Source organism: Onychostruthus taczanowskii, unplaced genomic scaffold, assembly GCF_017590055.1.
Source record: "Onychostruthus taczanowskii isolate IOZ18803 unplaced genomic scaffold, ASM1759005v1 scaffold75, whole genome shotgun sequence".
Taxonomy (NCBI): domain Eukaryota; kingdom Metazoa; phylum Chordata; class Aves; order Passeriformes; family Passeridae; genus Onychostruthus; species Onychostruthus taczanowskii.
Genome location: NW_024505339.1, coordinates 3,391,752 through 3,415,596, shown reverse-complemented (window position 1 = coordinate 3,415,596; position 23,845 = coordinate 3,391,752). Strand labels below are relative to the sequence as shown.

General features: G+C 44.7%; 1 protein-coding gene across 6 annotated transcripts in view; it reads left to right on the top strand.

Moving 5' to 3' along the window:
• Positions 1–23,845, top strand: part of CUX1 (cut like homeobox 1) — a 267,150-nt gene that overhangs the window by 227,850 nt on the left and 15,455 nt on the right. For 5 of the 6 annotated variants that reach the window (XM_041423196.1, XM_041423199.1, XM_041423195.1 and 2 more), the window contains 2 exons: positions 2,832–3,096; positions 8,095–19,223. The exons of the other annotated variant lie outside the window; for it this stretch is intronic. In XM_041423196.1, the coding sequence (XP_041279130.1) occupies positions 2,832–3,096; positions 8,095–8,797 (968 nt within the window). In that variant the 3' untranslated portion in view covers positions 8,798–19,223. Of the gene's footprint in view, positions 1–2,831; positions 3,097–8,094; positions 19,224–23,845 lie in introns of those variants that run through there. 6 annotated transcript variants of the gene reach the window in all.

The following is a 23,845-nucleotide window of genomic DNA, read 5'->3' as shown; positions in this document are numbered from 1 at the left end:
ATAATCTTGTTCAATACCACATAAGGTAAAAATTATATTAAAAGGAGCTCTGTTTTATCTCAGTGGGCAGCTGTGCAGTGGTGTCTGTGGCATCCATAGCTGGGCACAGGTGGATGCTGGGGGGAAAGGTGTAACTCAGTCAGCCTCAGACCCAGATCCAGACCTTTGCCCAAATTACTGCTGGGTTTCCTTTTTTTTTTTTTTCATGTCTCCTGAGAAATGGTCACAGACAAAAATCAAACTTCTCCAAAAATAAAGTGTGTTTGCAACTTGGATTCTAGTTTGAGCCTTGCTGTCACTGCAAATGTGCTGAATGATCTCCTTACGTTGTCTGCACGCAGCACATATGTTTAAAAATAAAAATAAAAATGGAAAAGCTTTTAAAAATGTCATCTAAGTTTCCAGACACCAGCATTAAAGCCTGAAGTCTGAGTCCTAGTTCTGCCTTTGGCCCAATGGAAATTTGTCCTGATAGTAGATTGTCCTCCAGAAAACAATTGCTCTGGCAGAACAGTGGGACATCCTCCTCTTTATTTGTATTTTAATGAAATATGTGCCTTTATATAATTTGTTCCATTAGCATGAGCAATCCATCTCAGCCAGTGCACCTTTTGTGATCCCAGTGTGAGTTCACAGGAGCAGAGGAAGGAATGACATTTTTCCCAAGCTCTCACAGCTCTGAATTATTCTTTGCTGCTTAAGACAGGAGCTGTGTCCTGCCAGAAAACCCGTCCTTTGGAGAGCAGACAGAGGGAGATCCAGCCCATCCTGATCCCTGTGTCTGTGCTGACTCAGTCACCTGACCAAATTCCAGAAATTCCGGTTAGAGGTGGTCTGAGCCCCTGTCACATCTCCCATGCCAGGTTCTGTTTTGTCTCGTGGCCTCCTTGAAGCTGCTGCCCATTGCTGAGGTGATGGATGTTGTCCTCCAGCCTCCTGGTTCTGCTGTGCAAGGAAACAAGGGAGCTTTGGCTGTAGTTTGCAGGTCAATGCAGTAGGAAATAACACCCAGGAAGGAGTTTTGAGATTAAACACCTTACAGAAATATGAGATTGTCTTGCTGGAATGATTAATTCCATGGTTGAGGGTTGTAACAGTTCCTTGAAGACTGCAAAAATAAGGCCAGTGGGTCACCTTGAAATAATGCAGATTTTTTTGCAGTTGTACATCTGGTTGGGACAACTTAAATAGGTGGATTTTTAAAGGAGATTTATTTTTTAAAAAAACACTTTGTTTTTTATGGTTATTTCAAACGTGTGCAGGACTGTATCACGTCAGAGTGATGGATCATGAGCAACTCACGTTGTGTTCCATATCAGTGATCTTACACAGTAGGCAATCCTCAGGTAATCTGTCATATTCAGGAAAAACAAAATGTGGGCCATGCAGATACCCCCAAAGGTTACAGAGTGTGTTCAGAATTCACTTCCCTGGTAGTAAAGCCACAGTGCCAAAGGTCCCACTGGAGGTACCATGGAGAGGGCAGGGTGCTGGAACCCACTGGAGCCAGAAAACCCAGCCAGTCCTGGAGGGAGCCCTGCCAGGAGGCATTGGCTGGGGTTTGAACACTGCAATTTATTTGATTGCACTGATTTCTTATTCACTGTGCATCCTCAGCCTGAAGGCAGAGCTGTGGGGAGAGAAAAATTGAATTTTTGAAGAATTTGGTTGCTGACCAGTGTGACTGGCCCCACAGTGTCCCTGGCTCCAGCCAGAGCTCCTGTCTCCTGGAGATTTAATGCCTCCTGGATTGATGTCAGGCTGGGGTAATCTGGAACTTAATACCTGAGGTTATCAAATTTTAGCTCTTGAATACGTAAACTCTTAAATATCTAGAAGGCATTTAACAGGCTGTTAAATATTTTATTGACAAGATTCATCTGTATTTGCTGTTTTCAGCCCCCTCATTAGCAATGCTTGTGCATGATACTGCCAGGTGCAGTAAATCCCACCTCTCCATGCCCAGTGTAAATCAATCAAGTCAGTGACAGTCTTTGCTAGGACTCCTTCCTTGTGGAATTTGCCAGGATAATTCACTCCCAGTCAGGGAGGAAGGTCAGTGACAGAATCACAGGCTCCTGCCATCAGCCTCACCGAGCCCATCAGAGCAGGGAGAGCTTTCTTACAAGTGTCTGTGTTTTGGAAGGAGCTTTGTGTAGGGGAGGAGGGTGCTGGGGGCTGGTTTTCTTTCATAACCTGTCACTGCCACAGCAGAGAGCTGTAGGGAAAGGCAGCAAACGCCTGATGGTTGTTCAGCCTTTCCCTGGCATCTCTGGGCTCCAGGCGCCATCGTGTGTTGGAGATGGCTTGGGAAGGCTGGGAATGCTGCAGCTCCACTTCCACAGTCGTGTTTTCCTTCATGTCAGAGACACCTCCGTGTACACCTGAAGTGTTTTAACCACCAAACCCCTTTCAGTCAAAAGAAAGCACAACTGTCCCAGTCGGGGCCTTACGTGGGAGTTCACTCCTCTTGAAGGAGTGAATCTGAGATGAGTCGTGTGAACTGAACCCTGTCATTCGTGTCCCACGTTCATTGTAAAGGCAGAAAACTCTGGCAGGTTTCCAGCTGTCTTACCCTCTTTTCTTCTCTTTCTGCCTCTTGCATCCTCCCCTCATTTGGTCTCTGGTGGCACCTCATCCTTCCCATCCCCTCCCAGCAACCCATCCCTGCATCCCCACCTGCCGTCTCCGTGTTCATCCCTCAGCTTTCCCCATCTTTCCTTCTCACAGCAGCAAGCCTATACCCAGGTTAAAAAGACCCTGATAGATAAGAATCCATTGATTCTGCATTTGTATTCATCCTGGGCTGATCCACTGTGCTTCTCTTTCAGCCTACATGAAACGGCGGCACAGCTCCGTCAGCGACAGCCAGTCCTGCGAGTCCTCGTCCGCTGGCATCGACTACAGCCAGGGCGCCAGCCCCCAGCCCCAGCACCAGCTCAAGAAGCCCCGGGTGGTGCTGGCACCAGAGGAGAAAGAAGCTCTCAAACGAGCCTACCAGCAAAAGCCATACCCATCACCAAAAACCATTGAGGAACTCGCCACGCAGCTCAACTTGAAAACCAGCACCGTGATCAACTGGTTCCACAATTACAGGTGTGTGACCTCCTGGAGCCCTGCTCCTGAGGGATGGCTTGGCTTGGCTTTGGCAGGTGCTGCTCTGCCTCGGCGGAATGTGTCGGGTGGTTGTGCAAAACAAGCAGCTTCGACAGCAGGGGGGTTCTCACTAACACAGTGCTAATGCTCCAGACTAATTTTAAGTCATCCCTGAGGAGCAGCAGTACTCACATATTGATGTGAGTAGTGCTTTTAAACAGAAAGTCTGGCTTTCGGGGTGGGCGTGGATGTAGAGATGTCCACTGATGAATATTTATGAAGCCACTGCAGCAGGCCAGGCTGTTCTGTCTGACTCACATGTGCACACGCACAGACACGTGTCGGGTGCGTGGTGGGTGTTGTCCCTGGCTCACTGGGTGGGGGGTACTTGGAAATGTCCTTTATTGGATGTCATCAGAATTGCCCTGCTTTCATTGTGTCATTTTTCTGCATCAGAAGGAAAAAAAATTATTTTCTTTTAGGTCTTGAGTCACCGAGCTCTGAAAATAGGCACAGTGTTTGTGCTGTGCTCTGGGAAGCTTCATGGAGTCCTGAAGGACAGAGAACCAATAAGCCTGAAGTCAGATGTGGCCACAGAGAGGGATTTCTTACAAGGGCCTGTTGTGCCAAAACAAGGGGAAATGGCTTTAAACAGCCAGAGAACAGGGACAGATGGGATATTGGGAAGGAACTGTTTTCTGGGAGGGTGGGCAGGCCCTGGCACAGGGTGCCCAGAGCAGCTGTGGCTGCCCCTGCATCCCTGGCAGTGCCCAAGGCCAGGTTGAACAGGGCTTGGAGCAGCCTGGGACAGTGGAAGGTGTCCCTGCCTGTGGCAGGGGGGGGAACAAGGGGAGCTTTTAGGTCCCTTCCAACCCAAGCCATTCCAAATTCTATGATTTGTTTCATTGGTATGATTAAATCATTGAGTCCCACTGAAATAAAATGTTGGTCTGTTCAGTTCCTCTCTCATTTGAGGAGGAAACTTCTTCACATTTGAGCCCCTGAAGCAGGTTTTGGCCTAGAGACAGCGATAAAAAGAGCCAAGGCTGGAATAGCACATAAGAATTATAAGGATTTGAATAAACATATTATCAACTGTGCTTGGGATTGGAAGTCCTAATTAATGCAGCAGACTTTTCTCCAAGAAATTTGTGCTAATGAATATTGAACAGGTACTGTTAAGCTACCAGATTTAATACTATTCTGCTCCTTCACTTGGAGCCAGTAATGTTCCTAATTAGTCCAGATTGCTAAACTTGTTTGTTTTTAAAAACTGCTAACATTTAAAGGGTAGTTTTTTACTTTAGCCCTTCTCAGCTTTTACCAGGGAAGTTGCCGAAGCAAAAGCAGCAGAGTTTAATGAGCTATCTCAGAAATATTATGCACAATAGTTAAATAATGTTTATAGTAAACAATACAAAATTTTAAAAAATCGAGTAATCATATTTACGCTGAATTTCGCGGCCTTGAATTCAGTACAGATGCAGCCTCTTTTCACCGCTCAGAGTTCTCCAAATGCAGGCCTCTTCCAATTCCCACTTGCAGGCAATTATACACAAGTTGGAGGGATGCCTATGAAAATAAGTTCCCTTCGGCCTGACAGCAAAATGTGCTGTTCTCACTTGGGCAGACGAGCGGGAGCGCTGGTGGCAGGTGTCACCTCCCTCGTCACCACGAGACCCATCCCTGCCTGGGCGTGTGATCCAGCCCCACCTTCCCGGGGAGGAGGTGCTGACAGCTGGACACAAAATCAAACCCTGCAAACTGGGGGCTGGGGGCAGCACAAGGCTGAGCTTTTGAGTGATCTGGGCCTGCTCCCAGATGTGCTGCTGGGGCTCCAGGGCTTTCAAAAGCTGTTTCAAGCCTGTTTGGAGCCCTGTGTGCTCTGAGCACTGAAAAATCAAAACACAAACCTATTTTTTGCTCCCCTTAACAATAACTTTCTTAGCTGTCATGCGTGATTTTCTCTTAAATCGTGGAGGGTGTTGTAGAAAAGGGACAGGTTCCATGTTCTGTGAGGGGAGCAGGGTCTGACTGTTCTGCAGCTTGTATAACAAATGGGTGGTCTTTCTTTCAGTCTTCTCTAGGCCACACTTAACTTCATTTATCTCTTTCATATTCTCCCTAAGCCATTTATTTTCCAAACTGAAGAGTTTTTTATACAGAAGCAGTTCCACATCTCTGACCATCTGCTTGTGCTTTAATACTAATTTTTATTAGTAGCTTTAGATAAGGGAGGGCACAGATTTGGACAAGTTTGTCTTGCTGTCTCTTGGGAATCCTGCTGCAGTGATGCTTTTCCTTTCGGATTCAGCCCAAATCTCACATTCCAAACGTGGTTGCTACAGCAGGATCTACCTTTATATCCACCAGATGGAAAGTCAGCATTAGCATTTATTTCCTGCAGCAAAAAGAAACGCTGAAAAAATATCCTCAGCAGGCAAAGAAATAATTCACTTCAGAATATAAATAGGTATAAAGGATTTTGACATGTCTGCAAACTTCACCGAGTCTATAGCTTTGCATTCATACCAGTCACAGAGCTCTCAGAATATCCAATAAATATCCCTTGCTTTGCACTAGTGAAGCACATACAGGACACATCAGAGTTTGAGGCTCTGATGTCTTAAGAATGGTAGAAAAAAGCAGGAGGGAGGAATTTCTATCCCACTTCACCTGTGGATACTGGCACATAAACTCAGTATGCAACAGAAATTATACTACTGACGCATCAGGAATGAAACTTTCTAGAATGGCACTCCGGCACTCTTGGAGCCTAAATTCTGAGTGTATTTTTCAATGCACTTCAAATTGTGTTGGTTTTGATGTTGTGTGAAGGTTTGTCTGGGGAGTTGCAGCAGACACCCAGGAGATCTCTGATGTTTTGCGTTCCACTGGTGAAATCCAGCAGGGTGTGTGGATGTCAAGGCCAACACCTTCCTCAAGAAGAATGCTCTCTGGAATCCTCTAGCTGCTGTCACCAGGTCTTCTTCACCATAAGAATTTAATTACTATGTTAATCAGGAGCCAGACCAGATTCCAGCAGCAGTATCTTGGGTGTGAATTCCAGGGATTTCCACAGACATGGGTTTGATGTTTCTAGGGCTGTGGTCAGATTCTCAGTGAGGTTCAGTACGTGCTGGAGCTGAGGTATTTTAAATGCCATGCAGGCACAGAGCTCTTACCAGCCTCCTCTCCTGACTTGGGGAATGCTACAGAAACACCATGTTCTGGATCAATGTCCATACAGGGAGATTTTAGGCATAAATAGAGCCTGATAATCGATGTTGCAGGATGCGTGCAGTTAATGGTAATAGAAAATAAATGTTAGCACCTGTGGGCTTCTGTTAGGTGAGTAATATTCTCCGAGGGAAAATTACAGACCCCCTAAATCCTTCAAAAGTGTGAAGTCAGCGAGTACTGCTGAAATACTCTGTTGCATTTCAAGTAAGTCAATAAGATCAATAGCTTCAAAAGCAGTATTCAGGTGGTGTTCTCCATTTAGCTGAATGTTTTTCCATTGTGTGCTGTCTTCCACAGCACAGTTAAGGGAAAACAGAAAATCCTTACAGCCATCAGTGCTGGGACAGCGTGTCACTTGTCGTTTGCAGACCCCTTGGCAGTTCCCTGTGGCTGAAACCAAGAGTTTTTTATCTTCACTCTGAAAAATAGTAAGCTCTGGTAAACTCTCCCCAGGGCTGTGGTCCCATCCCTAACCACAGATCATTTGGGCTCCCTCTTGGTTATAAATTAGGACTTAAAGGTGTTCATCACTTCTCCCATGGATGCAACAGGACAGAGAAAGGGTTAGCCCAGAGCCTAAGGTTTTTCCATAAACCTTTCTGTACTTGTGAGGATTTTGGGAACTCCTCATCAGAGAAGGAAGAGGGAGGAAGTCCTGATTTAAATGGCAGAAGTGGTGTGTTTGGGGTGTCCTTGAACACCAGGCAATTCTACCCACACGTGGAGTGCAGTCATTCCTATGAAAGGCACTGCTTGGCTTGTCATTATTCATGTTCTGAATTTGATTTTTTAAATAAAAAATGAGGCAAAAGTCAGACTAGCTCATAGACTGCAGCCTGTCACAGGCTGGCTTTCTCACAGTGCTTTCAACACAACAGTCTTGGTTTCATCTTCATTTCTCCTCACTGTCCAGGAGAACGTGGGGCTTGTCCAGCTTTTTCCTGGTTTATTTTTTGTTTAGGCAGACTGGCTTATTTCTAGTAGAAAACTGAATTGTTTTGTGTTTATAATCCACTTCATTCTGGATCTCCTAAAACTGTATTCATATTTTTTATTAAAAATACTAACTTCTCACTAGGGAAGTGGTGGAGTCACCACCCCTGGAAGTGTTCAAACAACGAGTCAATGCAGCACTTGGCAGTAGGGTTTAGTGGTACTTGGTTGGAAATTGGACTCAATGGTTTCAGAAGTCTTTTCCAGCCTTAATGATTCCACAAAAGGGCATGTTTAGTGGCATGGGAAGGGCTTTTTTAGTGGAAGTGGGCGTCTCCTTGCTGCCCTGGCAGACTCAAAGAGTTCACAGAATGACTGGGTTGGAAGAGACCTTCAAGATCATCGAGTCAAACCCATGCCCTAAACACCTCAACTAAACCCTGGCACCCAGTGCCACATCCAGGCTTTGTTAAACACATCCAGGGATGGGAACTCCACCACGTCCCCAGGCAGCCATTCCAGAACTTTATCACTCTTTCTGTGAAAAACTTGTTCCTAATATCCAACCTGTATTTCCATTGACACAGGCCTGAGTCTGTGTCCTCTCATTATGTCAGTGGTGCCTGGAGAAAGAGCCCAGCCCCAGCTGAGCACGGCCACCTTTCAGGAGCTGTAGAGAGTGATAAGGTCACCCCTGAGTCTCCTTTTCTCCAGGCTGAGCACCCCCAGCTCCCTCAGTGTTCCTCACAGGGTTTGTGTTCCCAGCCCCTCTCCAGCCTCGATGCTTCCTCCGAGCTCACACCCCTCTCCGCTCTCTCCTAGGTCCCGCATCCGCCGGGAGCTGTTCATCGAGGAGATCCAAGCCGGGAGCCAGAGCCAGGCCGGGTCGAGTGACTCCCCTTCGGCCAGAAGCAGCAGGGCGGCCCACAGCTCCGAGGGGGACAGCTGCGACGGCGTGGACGCGGAGGGCCCTCCCGACGGGAAGCCGAGCGGCCCGGAGGCGGACGAGTTCAGCAATGCGGCCGCCAAGTCTCAGGGAGGGCCCGCCGAGCCGGCTTTCGAGGCGGGGGAAGAGGCACTGCGAGGCGCCAGGCCTTCGGAGAGAGCGGAGCCCGAGAGCCTGGAGGACACCGACGACGAGGGCCGGCTCAGAGCGCCGCGCCAGAGCTCCCCGCCGGCACCGCAGCGCCCGGGAGACGCTCTGGAGACACTGCCAAACTCTGCCACGGAAGGGGATGCCTCTACCTCAGCTGCCTCCACCTCAGTCCTTACGGGGGAGAGCTCCTACAAGTCAAAAGAAAGTTCAGAGAAAATCTCCAGTGTGCCAAGTACGAGCTCGACGCCGGCCTCGGGCTCGCAGAAAGCCAACTCTCTGCAGAGCTTGTTCGGCTTCTCGGAGGCGGCGAGCTCCAGGAACACGCGAGACAGCTCCCTGAGGAAAAAGAAAGCGGCCAACTTGAACAACATCATCCACCGCTTGGAGAAGGCCGCGAGTCGGGAAGAGGCCGTGGAGTGGGAGTTTTGAGATTAAACTGGCCCAACTCGGGAGAGCTGGGAAGTCAAACTGGACCTCTACTGGTTTTATTGTGTTCGCACTTAACCGCCCTGCGGGCCACAGGGCAAAAACGCCATAGGCCAAGGTGCATATAGAAATCAAAAAAAAAAAAAAAAAAAAAAGGAGCGTTAAGCCCAATTTATGTTTGTGTTTTCGAGGAAGAAAACTGAAATGTGTAGTCAAGCTTTTTTGTACCCTGAAGTGTTTTTATTATTGCCCTAAGTGATTTCCACAATTTCTGGAATAACTCATACAGCTTTGCCTTGTGCCCTCCTCTTTGGTGTGGGGCTTTAAAAAAATGAAAAACAGGAAAAAAAAAAAAAACAAAAAAAAAAATCTTAAAAAAAAATCAAACCCACATATTAAAAGGGGGCTTTTTATCTGCCATCTAATGGCTACAGAGCGATAATACACTATTATCTTCTTAAACCAGGAAAAAAGGGGAGATTTTTCAAGAAAAAGAAAAAAAAAGAAAGTTTTTTGTAGCTGTTCAGTTGCCACTAAGAGATTGCACAGTCAACCGACTCTAAACACACTAGTTTGGATTCCTACATATTTTCAAGAAAAGAAAAGAATCTTGTTGTTTGAAACTTTGAATTAAAAAAAAAAACACATTTACTCCACATATTTTTTAACAAAACAAAAAAAAAGTCACATCAGGAAAATATCTTAATTTGTGGTAGCTGACTTAGTGTTTTCTTGTAAGTGAAATAGAATATTGACACGTAGTGCACATTGTTTCATAGCTTTAACTGATTCTGGTCTTTTGCAGCCCAGAATTTGTTTAATACACTCCATTTTAGGCCAAATCAGGACAAAAAAAAAAAATCTGAATCTAGGTATTTTATAATCTGCTTTTTAACCTCTAACCACAGAGCACGCTGATCAGACCTCATATCTGGGAGGTTTAGGAGACAACTTAGAAGCAGCATGTACTTGATCATTTCACTTGGTTCGTAGTGTACAGGATTTCCTTTCAGCAAAGACAGATCGCTCCAAAAACGTTGGCCAGTAACATTTCAGCCTGCTACTTGGGGGCCTAGCCCGTATCCCGAACATTCAGCTTACCTGGATCCTTGGGAACGCAGTTCACGTGTCCGATTGCTGTCACACACCACTAAGAGGGACGGGAGCTGCCGCAGACCCAGCCCTTTTCCTGCTGTTGGTGGCCATTTACTGACTCTCTTCCCACCACGAGCACTGATTTTAAATACGTTTTAGTTGTGGGAAGCTCCTTTTTTGCGTGGATAAAGAGTACATGGCAATGCCCAGACGGGCTCTCAGCGGGGTGGAAGCAGCCCAAGCTCGAAACCAAAACCTTCGTGCTCTCGAGTCCCAGTCCGGCCCGTTCTGCCCTGCAGACATACAGCCTTTTCCCATTATTTTATGCACAGGTTAGGGCTGATCAAAGTACAAATCCAATTCTAACTTGTCTCTAACTCCTCCTGTTGTCTATATGTATATGCGTGAGCATAGAGGTGTGTGGAAGGATGTGTGTGCGTGGGTGTGTGCGTGCAATTTTATACGTCTGTGTATTTTCTTACGTACTTGTGCACACATAGAGTGCATTACTGCCACCTTTTTTCAATAAGCTGTTTTATCAGTTATGGCTTCTACAAGTTTGCTAATTTAGACTCCTTTATTGCCATATCTTTAAAACTAACAATAGATGATTTCGGAATATATATATATATATAAATATATATATATATAATTTTTTTTTGCTTATTTATAGGTGCTGTATTTTATTATCTGATTGTTAGGAAGGGATGAAAGGGGGCAAATATTCTTTAGAGGGATAGACTGCCGGCAGTATTGGGTATAATTTACAAGATGTAGTTGTCATACTGTATATTATTGATTGAAGACTTTTTTGACCGTATTGTGTATCATTGAACTTTTGTCTTAGGTCAGCATCTTTTTGATGACACTTTAATGGTGCATTCATTACTTCTTAAGTTTAATTAATATTACTTTTCTGATTTTGGGGGAGGGAGGGATGGGGGAGAGGAGTTCCGACTTTAAAGGTATGTTCCCAATATTACACCTCAGTGTGCTTGTATTAATTCATTAGTAGGATTTTTGACTGTAAGATGTGAAACCACATTTCTTGCATGATGTTTTAGAACTTATGTATTTCATTTACAGTCTCTTAACATGCGACAGCAGCACTTAGTGCAAGTTTTCACAAATTTTAAGAATCAGTACACTAAAATCCATCCTTCTCATGACTAAGGAAAGAAGGCTCTAGGAGGCTGAAAGGCAGGGATTTATTTCCAATTTTCACTGCTAGCTGTTTCAGGATTCCTCCTTGGGTAACTGGGGACTCGTGGTGCGAAACGAAAGCTGAGGAAGGGAGAGAGAGAGGCTGCCCCTTTCTGTGACGAGCTGAGGGACAATGGCAGTGACAGACACCAGGGCGTGGCAGCGCGTGCTGGGAGCGCTCCTGGTGGGAGCGTGGCCAGTGCCTGGGAACGGGGTGAAGCCAAGGGTGACCTCTCTGTACCTGTCCAGTGTCCTGCTCTGACTTCCAAAGCACAGCTCCGTGGATGAGCGCGTCCTGGTCGGAGTTCACGTACCTTAGTACAAGTCACAACGGGCCGCGTCTCCAGCCGAGAGCAAAACTTCTGCCCAGAAGACGCAGATATTTTCTTAGGTTCTTTAATTGTTTTTAATTTTTTTTTTCTTCGTTGTTGTTTGGTTCAGGTTGGGTTTTTTAATTAATTCTAGGCAATACACTTGCCAGTCTGTTCCTACTGTCCTTGTCTGCTGATTTGAGACCCAGGTGCTGGATGCAGTCAAGTGGTTCCTCTCGGCTTTCTCCATAGCGAGGGGGTTTTTTTCTGTTTGATGATTTTATTTTGTTTTTTAAGTTAATATTCCCCAAACTGTTCTTGTGCCTGTGTCTATCTGATTGCATTCCATGATGCTTACTGAGAGCTCTGGCTGCACTGTACGACAGCAGAACTGTATTCACAGGTCGCACGCAAATGCAGCACTTAAGGTCAATCTCTCTTCTTAATAAGCAATACGTAAGTGCCTTGAAACATATCTTCTTTTTTTTTTTTTTTTTTTCTTTTTCCTGTTTATTTTTGGTTTGCTTTTCAGGTTTCCACTAGTTCTTTAGGGTTCTTTAGTGTCCGCCTGGTTTTTAATGCTGTAATGATTTTTAAAAAGCATATCTGTAGCTTGCCCTAGAGGAAATCTTTCTTTCATAACACTAACTGTTAATTCTAAGCTCCATTATTCCATTATTTGAGTCATGTAATTTTGCTGGTTAAAGACAGCGTTCAGAAGTCAGAAGTCACTCCATCCTGCCAAGCGTTATCATTGGGATCTATTATAAAATTAATCAAATAAAATGCTGTCAGTATTTCCTATATTTTTGGCACTTTATTAATGGCTTAGCTCCTTTTGCTGTTTCATATTTAATGATCTGTGTTGAATGTGGATTAGCCTGCTGAGATGCTGTTGGGGTGATCTCTGCCCTGAGTCCCTCTGGGTTCCTTGGTGACCCCCTGGATGGAGGGCAGGGCCCGAGGAGCACCCCCAGACCTGGAGCTCAGAGATGCTCCTGGGCTTTGTCCCGGTGTTTGGCCAAGGTCACAGCTGCTTTTCTGTTCCAGTGGAAAGTAGGATGGATTAGTTGAACTACTGCTGATGTTCTCGGGTTGGACATGAGTTACCTGCTGGTGTTTCTGGCCAAGGCCCCCCAGTTTAGAGGCTGAACTTATACTGCAGGGTGTGAGAGATAGTTGGGATCAATTTGGAACTCACCCTTGGGAGGAAAATGTGCTTTGGAATAACTTTTTTTTTTTTTTTTTAACTTAATTCAAAGGATAAAAAATTGAAGGAGAAGAAATGCCAAAGAGCAGCACAGTGGCTGTCATCCCTTGGGTGCTGATTCCAGGGGAAGGGAATGTGTGAAAGGTGTGACATGGGGCTCATCTCAACAGGGCAGCAGAGCTCTCGTTGCTGACATTTCTTTTCCTGATGGATAAAAGCACAGGCAGTTTTCAGGAAATCTGTCATGCCAGATTCTGTTTTTCCTGAGGTTCTTTAAAAGCATTTTATTTTCTCTCTCTGTTTCCAGTTCCATGCTCTTACCAGTGCTGTGCATGAAGGGCCAGGGCTGTTTTAATAGAAATACGTTTATATTGCAGTTAAATTGTTGATTTTTCTCTCTGGATGATTAGGGAAGGAAAAAAGTGCAGTGCTTTGTTTGCTAAAAGCCAGGAAAGACTATCCCCTGGCAGAAGGCTCATGCAGTGGAATTGTCAATACACTTCCATTTTTCAGGATACAGATTTCAGACAAGAGCATTGTAGATGTTTATTGGCAGAAATGCACTTAATTACAGTTGCTTTTGATGCCATAAAATTTGACCATTTTATTTATTCATCAGTGAAATGCCTATGAATAGAGCCACCCTTTAAAGGAACCCATATCAGTGCACTCTGCCCATATCATGAATTAGTGAGTCCTTTAGTAATAAACTCCTTGCTGTAATAGGAAAGATCTATATTACAGTTAAAAAGAAAAAAGTATGTGCCTTTCTCATTAGCTGAAAGATCTCTGCATTATTTTTATGTAACTTGTTGGTATGGGATTGGTGTAGAGCAGGGGGACCATGAACACCACAGAATTCTATGCAATATTTTCCAGTCCAATTACTTAAAAGTCCCTATTTTTCAATCCTTTAACAGGAGAAATAGTAAGTCAGAGAAGTGCATCATGCTGGTGGTAATTCAAACTGCAAAGCTGATAAATTGACATAAAACAGGATTGAGGGAAATGTGACAAATTAATGTGATGAAATAATGGAAAATGCTAACAGTGGTTGCAGTCCCTACAAGCACAGCTGCTGTCAGAAGTCTGTAATGTTCCATTTTAAAATTAATAATTTCCAGTATTCTTAAAGCTTTTATGAATAATAATGCTCCTGGCAAAAACAGAGCAGGTTAGAAACAAGAAAAAAAAATCACATTTTGACCATATAGAAATTATGAGAATACACAAAAAAAAAGTAATTGGGTTTGGACACTTTGCACTTGGATCCAAAATGTTTTATTTCAGTTGAAATGCCGCGGCAGTCTGTGCCTTTCGCAGGGTTGTGAGAGATCAGTAGCTTGGCAATTTGTTGCAGACTGCAAGTGGAGTGTTGACATTTTTAACCTGCACATGGAGGGCACTATTTTTGCTCCATTTGTGTCTCTTCCTACAAAGGAGTTCCTGAAATTCTCTGATTTCCTTTTTATCCTGTGGATGTTCTCTGTCTTCAGCCACGAGTGCGGCCGAGCTCCTCTTGGGGACTCAGAAACAAGAGGAGAAGGAAAGTTGGTTCTTAGGTGAGGACTGGATTTAACATTCCCTGAAACCAAGTCAAGGCTTTCCTGTGAGTGTGTGGCAGTTTTGGCCCTGGTGTGACCAGCTGGTTGTAGCCTTTTATCCCTAAATTTAACTCCCATGGATAAAACATTGGCAAAGTAGGACTGGGTTGATTCCTGTGTTGTTCTGCCTTCCCCTTTCTGCTCTATGAACATCAACATTTTCTTTGTGTTGCATATACAATCAACTTTTCTGAGAATTTAAAAATTCTATACAAAGGAAAGATTTCCCACCACCACACCCCCAGCAGTTTAAAGTCTGGTTTTAAATAGCAAGGAGAATCACTGGCATGGGAAGTACAAGATCTGAATTTCTTTTCTGATGTAACCTTTGTAGTTCAAAAGGGGTGTAGCAGTCCCTGTCTCCTTCACATATATTTGAGCTCTAAAATGTAGAAATATGATTTCACCAATTTCTTCTTTCCTCCCCACCTCTTTTGTAGGATATATTGACTATGCCATATATAAAGTATAGTTAATAATGGACTTTATAGCAAGAAAAGCTCTTTAAACCATGCCTAGGGACGGATTTGTCCTACATGACCAGGTCATGGGCTATACCCTACCCTATTAATATGCAAGGATAAAATGGTTTTATGCTCTGAACGTGAAATTTATCCTTTTGGAGAAGATTAGCGTTAGGCCTGTGCACTTAAGTTTTCAGAAAGCCTTAAAAACAGGTGTGTAAGTGGTGCCATCTCTGTCCTCAGGGATGATTTCCCCCCAGCCAAGTGGTACTGTGGCATATTTAATAGCAGTTATTAGTTATAAGGTCATTTTCCAGTTTAAGAAAGTCATTCAATGAACTTTATTAGTGAGCCCCTGGCCAGCATCCCCTGGTACAATCCAGGACGTGCTTTTCCCAAGACGTGGGCATCTATATCCATATCCATCCCAAAATCCTTGGCTCTCTGTGAAATCTGCGTTTCTGCAACCCTTGTGAATGGAAAAAAAACCCTGATGGGATTCCTGGGCTTGATTGTCATTGCTTTTCACAAAATCTGGCACTAAAGTGCATTAAAAGGAAAAGCCTCCTTTTAAAAAAACTAGTAAGATTATTGTATTTTGTCCTTGTCCAGCTCTTCTGTAAAGGTCAGTTCTGGCAGTTCCAAGCTTGCTTTACTCACAGTGGTGTTGGGAGATTTTAGCCACAGTTCTGTAGATTTCCTGTTATTAAATCTGTTGGTTTCATCACATCAGTTCAGTTTCTTTGGACTTTGAACCAGCTGAGTGCAGAGAGCAGCTAAATCCTTTACCATAACAAAACAGTGCAGGATCAGTGCAGCAAAGTGAATACCCCTGTGATGTCGTGTCTTTGGCTTTCTGTTTGAATTCCAGAGATATTTGTAATACATGGTACAATCTTCATCCAAAGTTCTTTGGAAATGGAGAATCATGGCCGGAATTTCCTGCAGTTGTGGTGCCACACCTGATTTTTGCACAGTTCCTGTGTAATTCCTGGTAGTGTCACAACAGCACAGCCTCTCTCCTGGCAGCAAGAAGAAGAGTTGTGTTCTCTTCTGTCCATGTGGGTAATTAATATGCATTTTTGGGAGTCGTGAAATCTATCTCTGTGCATCATTCCAGGATGGAAAAGCCCCTCTGTGTATTTAGCATTTGTGTCTTTGGTCTTAATGGTGCAGCAGAATTGCTGCAGCCAAATTTGTGAAATCATTTGGGATGTAGGTGAGCGAGGACTTAAAACCAGCATGTATTTTAATGGGCAGAGGATGCCATTCCCCACTTGTCAGATCCATTCCCTGCTGTAAAGAGGGGATTAGCCACTGGAGAGACCAGGCTGCTGGAGATGCATGGCTTTAGCTAATGAGGACAGGGAAGATCATGCTCAGAATACATAAAAATGATCCCAAGGGTCTGAGATGTGCAAGAGCCAAGGAATTGGAAAGGAGGGGTCAAACCTTGTCTGTAGGTTTGGCTTCCTGCAGGAAGTTGATATCCCAGATATTTGCACACGTGTCGTGCTCTCTCCTTTATCAATGTGCCGTGGACAGTAAAGACATTTAAAACCATCACAAAGCCAGCTGATGAAGTAAATTCAAGCCAAGTACGGAATTAAAGCTAGCAGCTCAGCCTTGCTCTCCCTTAGCTGAAAATTCAAGTATTTGTAGGAATGAGGTAGAAATTTTCTGATAGGCAGCTCCTCTTGAAAGGCAAGTGTCTGTGCTTTCAAGAGAATAAATAAAACTTGGCACTTGACTTGCTCTGAAGTACAATCTTGTCTCCAAGTAACTAGGAAAAATATTTTTGCAATCAGTCTTTCAATCAGACTTCCCTGGCTTTTATTAGCTTGTGTTGGACCTTTGTGCTGTTTTGATGTGTTATTTATGTGTGGGTAAGTTATTACTAGCTTTAAAAGTGTTTCCAAAGTACCTGGTTACCTCTGGCTGCTGGTACAGGTGATGCAGGGAGTACTTGAGCATCTGGTTTGGAAAGGAGGAGCCTGGGGAATAAGCAAGGTCACATCTGTTTTGTACTTTTCCTTTTCCTTGATCAGGGCTTCCATTTCCTTCTCACCTTCTCTAGAGAGATGGAGTTCATGGGTCATTCCTTTTTTTCTGTGGGAGAAAAGATTTTAGTCGAGCTTGAAATGATTTTATTCTCACTCCACAGGCATATCATCAAAATCCTGTATGTTGCCACATTTCCCGTTAAGTCTTTAGGTTTTGCTTCCTGAAATTGACTCTTTCACTTTCTCTACTTGGAAAGCTATGTGCCTTATTTCCTAATCTCTCTGTGGAGAATAATCTAAAGCACAGTGATCTGGCTTGCAGCATTCCCAGACGGTTTTCATTTTTTTGGGGGGGAGCAAACACTGATGGAGCATCGCAGTGTCCCAGCACTGGCAGGTGCCTGGCACATCCAGCCCTGTGTGAGGAGTCTTTGTGCAATAGAAACTCTGGGTCTGTGCCTGGGGGGTTCCTGTCCCACAGCCAGTGAGGTGAGCTCTCCTTCAGGGGAATTCACACTCCTGGGGAAAAGGAAATCCTGTGGGTTCGTTCCAGCAGTTCCTGGGACAGGACTGAGCTGTCAGCCAGCAGTTTGTGCTCGTAGGGCTCAGTGTGCCCTGTGCACTCGTAGGTCTGTGAGTGTCCAAGAAACCCCCGTGCACTTCAGCTGTGGCAGCTCCTTTGTGCCACCAGTCACACCTGCTGTCCCCACTGCCCCTGCTGGCTCTGGGGCTGAGGCACTGTCCACTCATTCCAGCTGGGATTTGGGGTTGTGCAGAACCCCCAGCCCTCCCTCCCTGAGCTCGCTCTCTCTCCAGCCTCAGAAGGTGAAATACACAGGGAGGGGTGGTTTGTGATTATGACAACAATCCAGTATTTCCTATTTATGAGATTAATTTGTAACAGTTTCTTTTTTGTCGAGGTTTGGTTTTTTGTTGGATATGAACACAACAGGAGTATTTACATATCATTGGTTTGGGTTGGAAGGGAACTTAAAGCTCATCCTGTTCCAACCCCCTGCCATGGGCAGGGATGTCTCCCACTAGACCAGGTTGCTGTCCCCTAAATGTATGTTGGAAAAAGCTTGGGATATCCTAGGGATGGAGCAGGTGGTGTTGGCTCGTAGTATCCATATCATTGTGCCCCAGTTGTGTTCTCTAGAGCAATCTTTTTCCTTTTTTTTAAAGAAAAAAAAAGTATTTTATCTAAATGCCTAATAAATAATATTATTTAAATAGTTTTTAAAATAATTTAGGACTGAGAATAAGAAGCCTCAGTTGTGAGAGAAGAGACTTAAAATATACAGAGAGAGAAAATACCCTGAGCCTCCTAGAGCCTCTACTGAGAATTTGCTAAAGACACAGAGCCCCTGGTCAGAGCACATTGCAATTAACTCACAAGTGTTCATTTAAAATGAGAGACTGGTTTCCTGTGATGTTCATCTTTGTTGCCCATATGTTTGACTTTCTGAATTCAGAGCTGATTTCCTTCTCATTCAAAAGCTGGTCAAGGAAAGAAAAAAAACTTTAAAAAAAAAAAAAAAAGGCAAAAAATAATAATTCACCTTGTGCAGCAGCAACTTTTCCTGGTGTGAGCTCTGGAAATCCACCTTGTGCACTGTGTGGCACGCAGGGGTGGTTCAGTTTTGCTTTTCCCTGGCCAGGGAGCCCTGGGGAGCAGCAGAGCAGCCCCAGAGCCGGGCGGGAGCGTGGCCAGGGAGGGACGGGCAGGCTCCAGCCGTGCCAGCTGTGCCAGCTGTGCCAGCTCCCCCTGGCATGGGCAGAGGGGAAGGTGCTGGGCCAGCTGCAGGGCACAGCACCACTTCTGTGGCTTGGGAAGCAAATTTGCACTTTGCCTTTCGAGGGTGTCCCACTTAAAAAAAAAACCACCATCCGGCGAATTTCCCACCTTTTTCCTTCTGGTGTAGTCCAAAAAGAAACTGAAAATGAGAGTAAAGGAAGCCCTAGTGTAAGTGTTGGATCAGCTCTGCCAAACAAAAGGTTGTTCCTCTTGGAATACTCTATGCATTTCTGTGGTGAAAAGCATTTTCTCCCATTCCTTGCTGGAAATGCTGTGAGAATGTCACACATACAAATTTGGACGTTGATCCCAAAGCAGATGGAGGCTGGGGAGGGGGGGATGTTCTTTTTTTTCTTTTTTTTTTCCTTCTTTTTTTTTTTTTAATTGTTTCCCTCATGTCCCTTTTCATTTTTATTTTTTTTTAATTAAAAAATTAACTCTTTGCATTTGTGCAATAACTACTTGCCATGAGAATGGGCAGACCTTGGAAATGCCCCGACTACTAACACAGCACAAGATGAACTCGAACAGAAAGTGGTGTACTTTTTCCTGAGAACTTTTTTTTTTTTTTTTTTTTAATAATAAGCTCAGTTTTTACCCCAGTGTATTGTGGTGTCTTACATTTTTAGCAGTATTTTATATTTTTTCTGTAACGCACTAGGTCTTAGATGTTTTTAGAGCTTGTTTGTTATATTCACAATCACGGATTTTAAAAAAGAAAAAAGAAAAAAAAAAAAGATCCTCACAAAGACCCAATTGACCAAAAAAAAAAAAAAGTGTCATTTTTTTGTACAAGTAGCTTTGAGAAGCCCACATTGTGTTGCTGTGACTCATCTTTTGTAACATTTTATTTCTTGGTATTTGTTTAAACATAAAAAGTAAGAGTTTATCTGGCTGGCAGTGCAGGGCAGCGCTCCCTCGTCAGCAGAGGCATTGTTTCTGTCTTTGTTTGGTTTAGCCATAAAATGTTTGTTCTCAGCACTGTACAACGGTCCCTATATGATATGGAGAAGCAATATCACTGTATGAAACTCACACGATGTATTATTATTATTATTCACTAGCACCCTAGGTGTGATAATTGAAGTAAATATCTTTTATACAAACACAATTCCGTGTGGGCTGTCGTTTATTGAGGTGAGACCTGAGTCCAAGCAGCAAACATTTACATTGTGCTTCTGGTTTTGGTGGTGCCCACAGGGATCACAGGGATGGTTTGGTGGGATTTGTGTTTGGCACGGGGAGGAAAATTTACTTTTTGTGTATCAGTTCCTATGGGGAGTGTGTGTGTGTTTCCAGTGTCTTAAATATTGAACTGTTAGATGTTCAAAATGCTCAGTGAAATCCAAGTGTGGCCATTCCTGCTGCAGTCAGTGTGAGGTGGGCACAGCTTCACAGACATGAAATACATGTTTGGGGTCTGAGACTGCCAAGAGGGATTGTTTGAGCACCACAGCAACATATCAACTAAATAAAAAGAAACAAAAATGTCAGTTACCTGAGGTTGGAAATGCTTTAGATTTGGAAATGAAAATGTCAAATAATTTTCCCAGATATTTTGCTCACTGTTTATTTTTAAAGATCCTTTACAGGAAAATAAATTCCTCATTTAGTGCCTTATGGGGTGTTCCTATAAATACTCTCAGTATTTACAGAGTGAGGAGCTTGGTAAGGAACAGATGCTGTAATCTGTCAGTGGGATTATGTTTTCAAAAGCAGTGGAAGAAATCATGTTTTGGGTGCTCTGGGTGTCAGGCAGAGGATGTGTGTGTGTGTCTGTGCTCACCTGGGTGCTCTGTTTCCTGCTCATGTCTGGATTTTTGTGAATTGAAGTTTATTTGGGGGGACCTACCTTGGTTTCCACCATCTCCTGCAGTGCATCCCTGACACATTTCTCCTGCCAGGCTCTCGTGAGCCCCTCCTGGATTCTCCTGTGGAGCAGGAGTTCTGGAGGGCCAGGATGGACATTGGCTGTGGTTCTGTGCTGGAGAGCAGGGCTCAGCCTGGCATTTCCCACCCCGGTGAGGGTGGCACTTTGTCCAGCTCCACACAGGTGTCCAGTGGTGCCTTTGCCATCTTTAGTTCTGCAGTTGTGGGGGAATTCTCAAAATGCATTAAAAATGCTACTGAATGCCTTCATTTCATGACAAATGTGCATTTTCTCATTTTAAAGCATCTGACAGGTTGTTCCACAGGATGGAAAGGTTCATGGTTTAACACTTTTTATTTTTTCCCCTTCCCTTTATTAACTAGTCCAACTGTTGATTGCTATAAATGGTATTATTGTGTATAATTTGATCCTAATTTTTTTAAACTTTATGCTAAGCAGCTAGACTTTTAAAATACCATGCCTCAGGTAGGTTAATTTGTGTATTTGTAACCTGCATTTCTCTTCAGGTGGTATCAGCATGAAACTCCTAAAATGCCACGTGTGGTCATAAGCAAAGGGTGTGTTGAACTTGAGAAAGCACTGATCTGGAGAAGGCTCACAGTAGCTCAGAATTTTGCATCTTGGGATAAAGCCAGGTGGTTCTCTCAAGTATACATCTCAAAAAGTTAATTCTGGGAAGTTAGGAAGGCAACCCAAACCACAGGGAAGCATCTGAGAGGTCAGGAATAGATATTTATGGCCTTCCATGGAGATAGTTGGATCTCCCACCATAACTTTATTGGGGCAGCCCTTCAAAAGGATGCCAGAATTGTCTTTTTTTAGAAGAAGTGCATGCTGTGTGTTCCCACAGACATTTACTGGTTTGAACTGGGACATCACTGGGGGTTCCTGCTGGGACAGAGCTGCTGCTGGGGCTGGATGGGTGAGGTTTGCATAGGAAATGTTAGAGGGATTTGCTGGATTGATGGGAAAAGTCCTTGTTTGTGGCATCCTCGGGTGCAGGAGGGAGTTCACACCTCAGTGCCAAGGTCCTGGCTGTGCTTCTGCTCCGCCAGCAGTGAGAGCCAGTTTGACTTTCAGTGGGAAAAGGGATATTTTTTCACATGTTCCCACCAGGTAAGAAGCTGGGAGTGGCTGACCTGGTGCTTCTGAGCCCACTTCTTTCCATTTGGAAATGCTGTCATTTTCTCCTCAGTATTTCTGTTTTAATGGAAGTGGTGAAGGAATTGTGTACTTGCCAACAGAGGGCTTCAGAAAACATGATTTGATTACAGCACAGCATTTTATTTTCTTTTTGCTCCAAGCTATGGGAAACTGATAAGAAAATTCAAACTGTTTTCTTGAACTCTTCCAAGTTACCCATGTAATTATCTTAGTACCCTTGGAAATAATCCCTTCTTCTATGAAATCTCTCTCCTTACAGAGTGAATTTATTAAGCAGTGCTGGGTTTCTTTGCTGGGGGCTGTTTATTTTGGAGTGGCTGGGCCAGGAGGAAGGGGAAGGAGAAATCCTTCAAACCTTCCTTTCCCAGCAGGCCCTCAAAATGTGAAAAGAAAGGGAGAAAAGCAGGGGAGGGAGAAGAAATCTCACCTGCACCTCTTCTGGCAGAGAAACTGGCAGAGAAACCCAGAGAGGTGGGAGGGAGTCCCCAGAGAGTCATGGGATGGTTTGGGTTGGAAGGGACCTTTAAAGGACACCTTGCACTGTCCCAGGCTGCTCCAAGCCCCATCCAGCCTGGCCTTGGACATTCCAGGGATGCAGGGGCAGCCACAGCTGCTCTGGGCACCTGTGCCAGGGCCTGCCCACCCTCATCATAAAAAAAAACTTCCTTAGAACTCACCTGAATAAGCCCTCTTTTATTTGAAAACCACCCCACCTTGTCCTGTCGTGCTGCAGTTTGGTGGCTCCTTCTCTCTTCCCCAAGGCCATTTTCCAAGCTGGCCCTGAGGAGAGGGCAGCAGGAGCTCAGAGAAGGATGCAGATGTTGGAATGAGCGTGGCAGCTGGGGCTTTTCCTTCTGCTTCCTTTGTCACTTGGGCAGATAAGTCTCAAATGTTGTTCTCAGGGTGTTGGACATGATCTGCTCTCTACTTGTCCCTGTTTTCTCTTGTCTCTTTGGCAGCACATGAAAATAAAACTGAGCAGGGCTGTTCTTGCTGCCTGCACTGGTGCCAGTGCCATCCCTTGCTGGAGCTGCTCATCTCCTGTAGCATCCCTGAAGGACCTCACTGATGTTCTTGATGTCTTCTCTTACAACTCTGTACCTGCAGAGGAACCTCATCTCTGTGCTCCTGGAGCTTTTCCAGGCCTGACACCTGAGCCTGGAGACCAGGAGATCGTTCTAGAACTTAGAGATGGCTTCTAGAGCTGTCATCATTCCTCTCTTTTCATCCTCTCCTTGCTTTTTCTGCCCTTTCAGAAGCCCTGCAGAGGGTCTGGTCAGAGATGCCCTCGTGGCAGGTACAGATGGACCAGGACAGCCCAGAAGCAGCATTGCAGGCTGAGATGATTCCCAGGCTAATAATCCAGGAATTCTGGCTACTCAGGAACTCTTGGAGCTGACTGACCTTTCCTCCCTCCCTGGAGATTTCTACAAAAGTTGCTTTAAAATCCTCCAAAAGCCCAATTCCTTTGTGTTCCTGTTGTATTGGTGAGATCTCTGGAGCACATGGTCTTTATTTACTTTGGGGACATTTTTGGAGCAGTGCAGTCCCTTCGAATGGCACTGATTTTTCATTGCCTCATGGGAGGTGAGATGCTCAGCTGGGCTTTTCCACTGCAACCTCCTCTTCAGCCTTTACTTCTGAGCAGATTTGCACCTCAGAGCCCACAGACAGGGCTCTGGTGACTTGTAGAAAGAAATATTCCATCATTCCCTGCCTCCTTGTCCTGTTCCTCAGCCTGCTGACAGCTCCCAGCAGTGGTGGCCCCGAGGAAAAGGCTTTGCATGAAGCTGAGGTGGATTGAGTGACTCCCACACACTCTGGGCCAGGCAGAAATGTTTTCCCTCACCATGAAAAGGTCAAGACAGAACTGGAACCATCAGGCTGTGCAAAGGTGAAAGGCCTTTGACAACCTTCCTGTTGCAGGAAGGGTTTTGGCTCAGATCTTTCTGCCTTGGCATCTTCAAAGACCAAAAAAAGAAGGCAGAGAAAATCATCTTGTGCATCCAGGGTTGAATCTGCAGCGTTTGGATCATGTGCTCCTCATCCTCCAGCTGCAAAGAGCGGGGTCAAGGTCAAGTCATCTCCGTTGATTCTCCTGGAAGGGGAGCAGGACTTTGGGCAATAACAGCCTTTTCCAGACTTCCTTAAAAGCTAAATGCCAAGTGTTTCAAGAGCCTGAAATTGGGCCTGAGTTTATGTGTAAACCTTGGGAGCTCTGGCATCAGGCAGAGCCGGAGGTAAGACTTTGCTGGCTTGAAAAGGCTCCTGGAGAGCGATGCCAAGAGTCCTGGCACGTTTTCTTCAT